This window comes from Onychomys torridus, chromosome 4 (genome assembly GCF_903995425.1).
Source record: "Onychomys torridus chromosome 4, mOncTor1.1, whole genome shotgun sequence".
Taxonomy (NCBI): domain Eukaryota; kingdom Metazoa; phylum Chordata; class Mammalia; order Rodentia; family Cricetidae; genus Onychomys; species Onychomys torridus.
This window is the reverse complement of record NC_050446.1, coordinates 65,704,781-65,717,818: the sequence shown is the minus strand read 5'-3', so window position 1 is coordinate 65,717,818 and position 13,038 is coordinate 65,704,781. Positions and strand designations below refer to the sequence as shown.

General features: G+C 38.3%; 2 protein-coding genes across 2 annotated transcripts; both read left to right on the top strand.

Moving 5' to 3' along the window:
• The first annotated feature begins 751 nt into the window (after positions 1-751).
• On the top strand, positions 752-1,678 carry LOC118582631 (olfactory receptor 142-like). Its single transcript, XM_036185653.1, has one exon. The coding sequence runs from the start codon at positions 752-754 to the stop codon at positions 1,676-1,678; it is 927 nt and encodes a 308-aa protein (XP_036041546.1).
• A 6,786-nt stretch (positions 1,679-8,464) lies between these two features.
• On the top strand, positions 8,465-9,382 carry LOC118582692 (olfactory receptor 142). Its single transcript, XM_036185739.1, has one exon. The coding sequence runs from the start codon at positions 8,465-8,467 to the stop codon at positions 9,380-9,382; it is 918 nt and encodes a 305-aa protein (XP_036041632.1).
• Positions 9,383-13,038: the final 3,656 nt, after the last annotated feature.

Sequence of the window (13,038 nt, the reverse complement as noted above, 5' to 3'; positions counted from 1 at the left end):
GACAAAGAGCACAGCATCTCTTCTGACCTACAGCTAGGTAAAGTGACTAAGGTACAGAGTTTGTTAGCAGCCATTGAGTATTGGATAACCTTATTTCCCCCATAGATCCACAGAGGCACATTTGTACAGAGTGACTGCATTTGATGATTTTGGGGGTGGTGGACTTAATTAAACTGTTAATTTTTACCCAATGAAAGATATAGCATAAAATTGATGATTTTAAAAGTTCTTTTAGGTTTTGAATTCTTCAAAGTTGCTGTTTTAGAATCACCAAGGACCCATAATTGGATGGGAATTTGATTTCTTCACAGGTATAGGGGTTCCCTCAGCAGGAGGAGCTGTCAGAACGTACTGAAGGTTATACTAGTAAACAGGCTCTTACCTCTAATGACTTTCCTAATTCGGAATTCACTGTAAATTACAAAGATCCCAGAAGAAAAGCCTGATAGAATGGTTCTGAGTCTGAGAAGTCTCTACTTTTTCTGTTATTACGGTCAAGTAAGATTTTTTGTGAATATTCATTTTCTAGTTACAAAACTAAACAAATTAAAATAATATAAAATGTTAGACTGCATATGTATATGTAACTAGTTTTTATTGACTAAATAAATGATTAATATATATATTATTATTATCATATATACATATATATTAATATATATTATCTACAATACTATACATATCATGAATTTGTGTTAAAATATTTTTTTCAACAGGATTCTCTGACATCCAGCACCCCTGAACTGAAGCCATGGTCAGTGTAAATAATGTGACTGAGCTAATCATCACTGGCCTTTTCCAGGATCCTGAGGTGCAGAAAGTGTGCTTTGTACTGTTCCTTCCTGTGTACCTGGCCACAGTGCTGGGCAATGGCCTCATTGTGGTGACAGTCAGCATCAGTAAGAGTCTGCGTTCCCCCATGTACTTCTTCCTTAGCTCCTTGTCCCTGGTGGAGATCTGCTACTCCTCCACTGTTGTCCCTAAGTTCATCACTGATTTACTTGCTAAGATTAAAACCATCTCCCTGAAGGGCTGTTTGGCTCAGATATTCTTCTTCCATTTCTTGGGGGTTGCTGAGAGTCTTCTGCTTGTAGTGATGGCCTATGACCGCTATGTGGCCATCTGCAAACCTCTTCATTACATGAACATCATGAGTCATCAAGTGTGTCACATGCTGGTGGCTGGTTCCTGGCTGGGGGGCCTCATTCACTCCATAATCCAGATCCTCATCACCATTCCATTGCCCTTCTGTGGTCCCAATGTGATTGACCACTACTTCTGTGACCTCCAGCCATTATTTAAGCTTGCCTGCACTGACACCTTTATGGAGGGGGTTGTTGTGATGGCTAACAGTGGTTTAATGTCTATAATCTCTCTCCTTATTTTGGTGACATCCTATGTCATCATCCTTGTCAACTTGAGGAACCACTCAGCAGAGGGGAGGCGCAAGGCCCTCTCCACCTGTGCCTCTCACATTACAGTGGTAATCTTGTTTTTTGGGCCTGCTACCTTCCTTTATCTGAGACCCTCCTCTGCATTTACTGAAGACAAACTTGTGGCTGTGTTCTATACGGTCATCACTCCCATGCTGAACCCCATCATCTACACACTTAGAAATGCAGAGGTGAAAAACGCCATGAAGAAGTTGTGGGGCAAAAAGAACTCAGAGACAGAGTGAAAGGAGCAATAAATGATGAGAAACGATTTTAAAAATTAGTCTGTTGTTGATGTAGATTTTGCTGTTTTGATCCATATTCAAATATAAAAGTAATAAGAAGAGTGTAGTTCCAGTGCTGTACCTCTCTTAGTAACCAAATACTCCAACGGCAGGGGTCAGGTAGTCTCACTGCCTACCTGCTGAATTTGACTGGCTGCATAGTTTCCTGGGTTCTGCATAGTTACTGGTGAGTCTGAGAAATTTGAAGGCTCAAAGCAAGCACAAATGCAAAGAATATTTAGAAACATGCTGTATCTTTCTTCGAGACATGGTAATACTGTCTAATGTAGGGTAAGGTATATTTTAATACTTGCATACAATATATAAAAATCATTTTACAGTGGTAGATTTAGCATTATTTTACAAGTTAGCATTTCTTTTTGGTTGAGAAAATTAAACATTATTTCTAGTAGCTATTTTGAAATCTTTACCACTTGTGGTTTCCTTATTGTATTATAAAACATTTGGAATTATTCTTCCTGTTCATCTGCATGAAGGTACAAATGACTTCTACTTTTTCATTTCATTCCATCTGTTTGTTAATAACCTATATTTGATTGAAAAGGAAAATTAGATATATTATGAGGGGATATGTGGTGTTGCAGTTATCAACCTGTCTTTTTCTAATGTGGATAAGCATGTTGTTGGGAACTGCACCTAGGGAATTTTCTATTGTGGCTGTTTGATTCTTGTATTGCAGACCATCTGATCTCAGCCACCAGAGAAGACAGTTTTAATTCTTGTGTTATACTGGCACCAAAGACTGTTTTAGGGGCTCTCTCACAATGTCAAATATTTGTAAATCAAGTAACACCATTCTACCTATGTATTGGGAAACAAATAAAATGTTTTTACAAAAATGAAATGATTTTCCACCTTATGAGACGTTAGAAATGCTTTTCTCAAGTGTGTGACATGCCAGAGTGGGCTGTGGTTTCACCAAGTGTCTTTTGGACTCTGAGATTATATTCAATAGCAATTTGTGTCTGCAGGAAAAGGCATGAACAAACTTGTATGCTGATGAAAACATTGTCTGTCTGTGCTAATGCACTTGCCATCTAAGAATATAGTTAAAGCCTGTGTAATTTCCTGCCTCATGATCACCTGCTTAGCAGAAGGACTACACATAGCTAGGGATTTGCTGGATTATTTGTTGAATGAATGAAGTGGTGAATGTTATCTTTCAGAGCCCAATTCTTGCTGTATTCAATGGTTATTGACCACTGTCATCACCAAGAGAGGCAGAAGTACAGGGAGACCAGGTGATTTTGTAAATGCATGTTATACACAATATGCAAATGTGAGAATGAGAAGGTGAAGTGATAATAATGTCAGTCAGCACTATAGTTTTATATAAAAGTGGTAAGAGGAGAACAGAAAGTTGTTATGGAAACACCTGTCCATAGTTGGATACTCATTTACTCACTAGCTGACCAAAACCTAATGCCCAGGGACTTTCTTTTTCTTTCAAAAAATTCTGATGGTTGTATTAATCAGAAACTGTAGGCAATAAGCTATGTCATCTTTCCTTTTCTTTATGTACTTCTCCTTGTTGGGTGTAACACAGTACTGACATGACACTAAAATGATTGCAGAAGATTTAGAAACTTTCTCCAAGTCATAGTTTATTTGGCTAAGCTTTCCTACAGGGAAAGGAAATTCCATGGGGAAGTTGGTCTCTTGATTATATGTGTGGATTTGTTTATCATGAACAGTCCAAGTTTTTGAGCATTTAATTACAACTTTGGACATTGTGTGGATTGATAGGATTGCTACATCAAAACAAGATTTTATTACTCCTCAATTTTCTGTTCTCGTGAATGTTATTTATATGCTAGAAGTTGTAAATCTAAGTATGAATCCTGATATAGGATGGCCAAAAATTTCTTTTCCTTGTGATTTGTCTTAGTTATCAACCTTGTTTTCTAAACACTCCCCAGGTGTTTGATCTTGGGGACAGATCCAACCCTTGAACCACAGTAACATTTCCACCTCTTATCCCCAAAGCCTAAGGATTTGGAGAGAGCATTGATTTCTGTGATAGTACCAGATAAATGATAGAGTGTGGCTTTGGGATATCAATTAACCTCTCTCAGACTCTTCACTTTTCTTGTATATTCAGAAGTCAACATAAGATTATTCTAAATTATTCTCTAAATTGTTTAGGGCAATGCTTCTAGGGTGATTTTGCTGAGTGTAACCTTGGTTTGGGTCTTCATTGGGAAGTCTGCTCGGTGGTGATCTTATTAATCAAGGGACTTCATTTATGGAAGAACAGAGGATCTGTAAGGAGGAATCTGATACTCCTTCCCTGTCTAGTTTCTTCCAGAGCACAACCTCTCCTTGAGCTATGGTCTGTTTCATGGGAGCAGAGCATTTTATGGTGAATTAGAGACAATTTATTTGAAATCCAAGGCAGAGCAGGAGCACAGCAGCCCTTCTGATCCGAAGGTAGGTGAAGTGACTAGAGGTAAAAGCATGAAGTCTATTGGCCACTATAGGTATCAGGTAACTCTTATTTTTCTCTAGCCCTGTCTATATAGACTTATGTGTTCACCTGCTGATTTGTGATTATGTAGACTTGTCCTCTTGGCTTCCATGCTTCTTGGTGAGCCATTCATTGTGAGGAAAGAGGAGGGATTTCTTGATTGCTAAATGGGTGGGAGTATGAGAGAGAGAGAGAGAGAGAGAGAGAGAGAGAGAGAGAGAGAGAGAGAGAACACTAAATATAGGAAAGGCAGAGTTGAATAGGAGCAGGGCATGTTAAAAACAATAGGTTATCAGATGTTGTTATTGGTTTGGTGGGGGATACAGCCTGGAAACACAGGACCCTGCACAATTTTCTTCCTACCTCTGACTGATGTCTCAGCTTGGTATATCAAATTAAAGTGGTAGATATAGATACTTGTATTTCCTTAGTGGAGCAGAAATAATGCTCAAACCTTAGAGAAGAGGCATTGCTTTAATAGGTAAATAAATATACTTATGACACTTAAGATTTCTTACAAGTATCTCACTGAATTTGAACTCCTTTGTTTGTATTATTTTATACTCTGTACCTACTAATGATGTATGATTCTGGGTAAAATGCACAGGTTCTGTGGTTAAACTGGCTTTTTAAAAATCTTGGCTCTGGTGCTACATAATTATCCAGAAGCTATAAGTACCAATTAATTCATTTATCTGTGTTCATATTTCTTCATATGCAAAAGCTGATGTTAATCAGAGGAAGTTCACAAGTTTCTTATCAAAAGTGGGGTGAATGAACACATATACATTAAAAGCATAATATATAAGAGCCACAAGATGGCTCAGAGGATAAAAACACTTGCTTCCGAGTGCTATGACTGAGTTCAGTTTCCCCCACATAGATCCCACAAGGTGGACAAAAGGAGAGAACCGACTTCTGTAAGTTGTCCTCAAGCACCACACACATACTGTGGTATGTGTGCACACATATATCAATAAACCAAGACATGTAATTTAAAACACTAAAAAATTCTGGAGCTGTGGTTGGATGCTAAAAGTGTGGCATATAATATGTACTTTTGAAATGCTAGCTGTTGGGGCTGGAGAGAGGACTCTGTGGTTAAGAGCACTTGCTACTCTTGCTGAGGACCTAGGTTCAGTTCTTAGCACCTACATGAGGGCGTACAACTGCTTGTAACTTCAGTTGCAGGGGATCTGGTGATCCCTTCTGACCTTTGCAGGGCCCCTGAAAGTCATGGAGCACATACATACTACATACATTCAGAAACACACACACACACACACACACACACACACACACACACACACACACACACACAAAGGAGGTACTAGCTGTTCAGATTCACTAAGATGAAAATGAAGATTTAAGAAAAACAGTAAAAATAATTTTGAGTAATATAATAGTATACTTTTTATTGGAAGATATAACAGGGACACTTCAACGACAAAAATAACATGCTAGTTGCTATGAATGGTAGTATGTCATAAGGACAGACAGGCATGAGATCTTTATTCTGTGGCAGTGAAATCCCCATTGCAATGTAGAGGGGGAGAATACAGAACAGAGAGGGAAGAGAGGATATCCTGGGGTAGGCAACTGCTGTGTAGTGTCTATTTGGGAACTGACTATAAGGGGACAGACTCAGTAAGAGCAATCCCGGAAGGACCTTGAACTCCTGAAAGCATCATCACTTGTTTTGTGGGAACAGGGATGTCTGTGAATCTTTAGTATTTATTCAGTGCTCGGAGAAGAGAAGATGTATTTGCAATGGCATCATTTGGAAAAATCTCACTGTATAAACAGGACTTGAATGGGCTTGCAAGATGGGTAGGGTTGGAGGGGACAAGTGAAGGCACTCTGGCGAAGTGAGGTTCTGTGTTGGGAATGAACAGCATGAGTGTGTGTGGTGAGGGAGAGGACTGTGACTTGAGCAAGGCTAAGTAAAAGCTAGGGCAGATGAAGTTGCAAGTTGTTGAGGAACCTCAGATTACAACTATTAAGTTAGAGTAATTTATAATTGTCCTGATTGCTCTCTTTATGAACTAATAAGAGCTAAAACTTTTAAGACAGCAGAAGACATCTTTATTGCTGACAAGATGATAAGGGAAATGGAAGTTTGTGTTTGCTACAAGTGAGTGACTTTGGCAAAACTTAATCCCTGATTTAGGGAAACACATACACCCATTCACTAACCATTTTCAGTCTGTTTAAAGCTGACTTAGGAATATTTTTTCTTGCACATGAATTTAGATTAAGTGTTTCAACTTTGAGATGTCAGTCAGGGACAGGAAGAAAATTGTGTAGGGTCCATAGTTTCTAGGCTTCGTCCCAAGTGGAAGAATGAATAATGGCCTATCTCTTCAAACAATATGTTTGGTCCTATAATCTATTCTTATTGCTTTTGAATTTTTATTTATTTCATTTTTTAATTAATAAATTCCATACAATATATTTAATCATATTCTTTCCAAACTCCCTACTACTATTCCCAGATTCTTCCTCTCCCTACCCACCCAACTTCGTGCTCTTTTTCTTCCAGAAAATCAACTAACAAAAAAAAATCAACTAACCAACCAAACAACAGTAGTAAACCCACCCGCAAAACTACTGTAGACAACCGCCACAAAATACCGTGTGTGTTTTGTGTTGCCTTATTACTTCTGGGCATGGAGCCTGCCCTGGAGTGTGGTGATATACTACTCAGTGTCACTCCATGGGAGAAAACTGACAGTTCTCTCTCCCAGCAGGAATCAATTGCAAATAGCCTTTTGGTTAGTGGTGGGATTTTTCATCCACTTCCCCTTCTCCATGCTGGAATTTTTGTCTGTTTTGAATTTGTGTAGGCTTGGGTATGCTGTCACAGTTTCTGTGAGTTCATATGTACACAGGCCCTGTATGTCTGGAATCATAACCTTTCCCTTTTCATCAGCTCTCTAGTTTCTGTATGGAATCCTTTCTTTGTTTCTCCCACTCATCTGATCCCACTTAGCTACTGAGAAATTTTTCTGTCTCTTTGGAATGAATGTCTCTCAGTAGATTTGGTGGTAGATGGTGAGAAATGATTGTAGAATGGTGTGGAAAATGTAGTTAGTTCAGTACTCTCAGACATGTGAAGATTTATTGTAGAAACATATTTCTTGATGCAAGATGTAGAAGACTCTGCCTTGAGTCAAACAAGGACTGGCCCAACTGAGGAGAGAAAGCAGCATGAAAGATCTTGGGAAAGGGCAGAAAGAACAGGAAAAATATTTCTTGTTAAAGTGTAGTTTTATTTTCTGATGAGTTTATGGTTCTGGAAGTTTGATCTCTAGTTGGTGATTGGATCATGATGGCTCATTCTGTTCATGCATCAGTAGGCTTGAAGGTTGAGTGGCATTGCTATAAAGGGGGCTTGCCTTGTCATGCTTGCTCTGTCTCATCATCTGATACCTCTGCCATACCACAACACAAAGGGAAGGTCACGCCGACCCCCTTGTTTCTGAGCTTGCTTTGAACTTCTGAGCTTGTAGAATTGTGAGCTAATAGATGTGTATCCTTTTTTAATATATTGATTTTTATTTTATGTGCATTGTTATTTTGCCTGCATGTATGTCTTGGAGTTACAGGCAGTTGTTAGCTGGCATGATGGTGCTAAGAATTGAACCTGGGTCCCCTGGAAGAACAGTTAGTGCTCTTAACCACTGAGCCATCTCTCCAGTCCCTATGTGTATTCTTTGTGAATTACCAAGTTTGTACTTCAGGTGTAGTATCTCTCTGAGGAACAGACAGATACGAAGAATTGGACCAGAACAGTATCAAAGGGGTAACTCAAAAGGAAAACCTATTAAATACAATAAAGATAATACAAATATATGATCTATGTATTTATCTATCATCTATCTACCAATCATATATCTTGAAATCTTAAATTCAGAATTCCTTGTGATGAATTAGAAAGAACCTGAAGGACTGAAGGTTAGAAAGATTTATTCTGAGTTACAATTTCTATGTGATTATGTGTAAGTAAACATTTTTCTGGATTTCCATTTTCTGGTAATAGCTAAATTAAACTAAAACAAAAGAAATGGAATCATTAAATTACTAATATTTAATGCTGAATGAGAATATACTTGCTAAATGAAAGATTGAGTAGTAAGCGTATAATAAAACAGTCTGTCCTTTCTAGAATGCCTTTAGTGAAATTAATTTGTTCCAAAATTTTTGACTTTTTTCTAGCCTTCATACTATCTGATGTTCAACACACTTGAGCTGACTCCATGGCCAATGAAAATAATGTAACTGAATTAATTTTCACTGGCCTTTTCCAGGATCCTGAGGTGCAGAAGGTGTGCTTTGTACTGTTCCTTCCCGTGTACCTGGCCACAGTGCTGGGCAATGGCCTCATTGTGGTGACAGTCAGCATCAGTAAGAGTCTGCGTTCCCCCATGTACTTCTTCCTCAGCTCCTTGTCCCTGGTGGAGATCTGTTATTCTTCTACCATTGTCCCCAAGTTCCTCACTGATTTACTTGCTAGGATTAAAACCATCTCTCTGAAGGGCTGTCTGGCTCAGATATTTTTCTCCCATTTCTTTGGAGTTGTTGAAGTCATTCTGCTTGTAGTGATGGCCTATGACCGCTATGTGGCCATCTGCAAACCTCTTCATTACATGAACATCATGAGTCATCAAGTGTGTCACATGCTGGTGGCTGGTTCCTGGCTGGGGGGCCTCATTCACTCCATAATCCAGATCCTCATCACCATTCCATTGCCCTTCTGTGGTCCCAATGTGATTGACCACTACTTCTGTGACCTCCAGCCATTATTTAAGCTTGCCTGCACTGACACCTTTATGGAGGGGGTTGTTGTGATGGCTAACAGTGGTTTAATCTCTATAATTTCTCTCCTTATTTTGGTGACATCCTATGTCATCATCCTTGTCATCTTGAGGAACCATTCAGCAGAGGGGAGGCGCAAGGCCCTCTCCACCTGTGCCTCTCACATTACAGTGGTCATCTTGTTCTTTGGGCCTGGTGCTTTTATTTACATGAGACCTTCCTCTACCTACACTGTGGACAAACTTGTGGCTGTGTTCTATACGGTCATCACTCCCATGCTGAACCCCATCATCTACACACTTAGAAATGCAGAGGTGAAAAACGCCATAGGGAAGATCTGGAGCCAAAAGGAGAGCTGAGAGACCACAGACAAATTACAAATATGTCTTGCTTTTTATGTGTATTGAAATGGGTTTTGTTTTTAGTAGGTCTTTTTCTTTCCTCTTTTTTTTTTAAGAAAAAAAAACTACTATAATTTGTAATAAAATTTATTTATGGCACATTTAATTAGGTAACTTGCCCTGTGCTGTGGTTTTCCTTAAATGCTTAGTTCTAAAATTAATCTATGAACAAGAGGCCATGTCACTGGATTTCAGAGCTGTTTTTTTTTTTTTTAATTTCAAACTAACTTTTCCTCTCTTGAAATCACATGTTATGTTCATGTTTACTTAAAATAGCTAATATTTCCACAGTTTGTAATCTATCCCAGTGAGTAGGTAGATACATGATTGTGAGGTATTTCATTTGATTTTCTCTATTTGCCCCACGGAGATGTCACACAGCACAGGGTTGCTCTGTCCTTCATGTTTTGTTCCCTGGCAACTCCTTTGCAGCATCACTATTACTCTTTAGGACCAGTATGAAGTAAATAAGGGTTACTGGAACATAAGAGCTATGATGCTGGGCTGTAGCCCTGATAGAAGATGTGTCTGAGCGTTGAGAGGCATATACAGTGATATCACTGGCTAAGTGAGGATCATGTCCTTAGGTGGATGGAGTAGGACAACCTGAAAATGATAACTTAAAAATCTTATCTGGAGTTTCCTATTTAATGTTTTAAGGCTGAAGTTAACCACTGACACTTGGAAAGCATAGAGAGCAGAGTCTACTGTATGTGGTTTTTCATTTGTATTATAATATACTTTTTACATGTTAATGGAAATGAATATATTCCCTTTAAGTATATCACTCCTTTTAAAAATTAGAACACAAGTTGATGACTCACGAGCCACACCTTTGTAAATAAACATATAAGGAATACTGGTTGTTCTTTATGCTTAAAGAAGCACTGAGTCAGCATTTCATGTCACTCTGCGGACATTTGTCTGTGTGTGCGGATATTTGATTCTCACAGAAGTAGGAGTTGGTGGAAAAGTAGAGAGAAGCCTCAAGAGCTCCAAGTGCTATACCAAACATCCTGTCACAGCTCCAAGGACAGTCCACCTGCCTTGTTCACACTCCTGCATGAACTTATCAAACACTAATTGCCCCACCTATTTTCTTCTTCTTCTGGGACTTGTAAGTCTTTGGCAAAAACAACCAACCAACAACCATTAAAAACAGTGAGTCTTAAGACAATGAAGAATAATACAAGCCATTATAGTGCCAGAGTAAAAAAGCCTGCTTTATTTTGAGCTTCCCAGAAGCACAGTTAGACAAAAACCTCAAAGAATCTTTGGTGGTGACATAGAACATCATTGTAAAAATTCACAATTTAAAAAATATTACTTTGGTATTATTCATCCCTCCTTCTTCCTTCTCCTTCTGTATTGGCTCCCCCACCTTCTCAGTCTGAACCCACTCTCCGTTTTATCCATTTTTCTCTTCATATCACCCGTATCCTGCTAGTCCTCTTCCAAGCCCTCTGTCCACTTATTTTAATAAATGGCTTCAGTAAATACAAGTGCTTGGAGTGCCTGTATCTGTGATTCTCCTCAGTAATGAGCATCTTTGCTTTTGGGTATAATGTTCTAAGGCAGAGGTCCATTTTGAGGAACATGTTTGGATCCATGACATTTAATAACACAAACACTTGAAACAAAGTGCAAATTCAAAGTATTTTTTTCTAGGACAAAACCCACTTCATTGGTTTATTCCTTCTGCCTCTCACACTCCATAATCTTTATGCACTTATGGATATAGCATGGATTTCAATACATGTATCCAATATGTGATTATTAGATCATAGTAACTAGTAAATATACATATACATATACATACATACATACCTACATATATATTCATGATTTTGTATACTGGGTACATTCAACTTATTCTCCAGTACTGATCCTAAAATATTCATTAATCATTCTCACTCAGTTTACTTACTGTTCTATGGAGGATTCAAAGTTTGTCCTGTTATCCACCTAAGCCCATGAACTGAACAGAGACAATTTTGACAAATATTTTGTGGGTTAATCATTACTCTTCTTCATCCCTTTCTTTCTTGTTTTTTCCTCCATTCTTTCCCTCTTTTCTCTTTTCTTCTCCGTCTCTCAAGATAACAATTTGTGTTTCATTTAGAAAGGGAACAAAGCAACTGAATTATCATGGGATATTTGGCATGAGGATAGTAATCTGCTTTTCTCTCCTGATGTAGACAAGTGTATCATTACATTTTTCTCTTCTTATGGTTGGTATATTGTACCTTAGACCACCTGATCCTGATCATCAGAAAAAGTCTGAATTAGTTTTAAGTCTTGTGACATAATGGCACAGAATTTGGGCCCTATTACAATGTATAACATTCATAATAGGAAATAACATAAAAAATGGTGTATATTCTGCCTACCAAAAAGAATGATGAAGTAAAATAATTTTTAAGAAAATTAATAATTTTTGGCTACACAGATGTAAAAACATAGGATATCAAAAATTTGCATATTTTCTTAACTCAGGAGAATCAGGCAGGAATAAATTTTCAATGTTGATCTTACATGTTGACCATGTTGACTTCATGCATGTTTAACTCCAGACCTGTATACCTTCTTTTAAGTGGACATACCATATTGATTACTTTACAAGTTTGTTACTATTTACTGGTGAAAAATACAAGAGAAATGTGTCTTCAATGTTATTTCACCTTTCAGAATTTTCATGTCACCCACAATCCCATAGAATTACCAACAATGTATAGACTGTCACAAAATTGTCCCCTTTCGGCTTTGAGACAACTAAGACCTGCACTTTATTTGCTGTAGATCTGTTTTATTTATCACAGACCAGGTAAATTGATGCCAGCAGCTTCCTCAGAGAATAGATCAAGCATGCTAGATGTATACTTGGACCATTTGTTTCTCCATTTCTAACAGAGATAATGGCTCAATATGTAGATGAATACTAATTATACAATCATCATGCAATTCTTCATTCTCTTTGGTGTATCCACTAATCCTCAAGCATGGTTGGTGTGGTAGTTTTAATTAACATGTTGACAAAATCTAGACTCACCTGGGAAGTGAGTCTCAAGGAGAGATTGTCTAGTTTAGCTTGGCTGTAGTTGAAAGTTTCTCTGGTCCCACCAGCCCTGAGATCCCATGGCCCACTTATAAAATAATCACCCAGAAGCTTATATTAATTTCAACTGCTTGGCCATTAGCTCAGGCTTATTACTGACTAGCTCTTACACTTAAATTAACCCATAATTCTTAACTATGTTTAGCCATGTGGCTAGGTACCTTTTCTCAGTTCTGCCTTGTCATCTTGCTTCCTCTGTGTCTGGCTGGTGAATCCTGACTCAGCCCTTCCTCTTCCCAGAATTCTTCTTGTTTGCTCACCTTGCCAATACTTCTTGCCTGGCTACTGGCCAATTAGTACTTTATTTGGCAACCAATCAAAGCAACACATATTCACAGCACTTGGCCTATGGGCATTTCATGGGGGAATTATCTTGATTAATACTCAAACTCACTTACTTTGTGGCACCATTCCCTGGGCAGGAGATACTGAATTTTGTATAAGTGGGGTGGGCAACTGAAGACCAGCATGCTTGAGTTAATCTGTTGCTTTCTTCTGT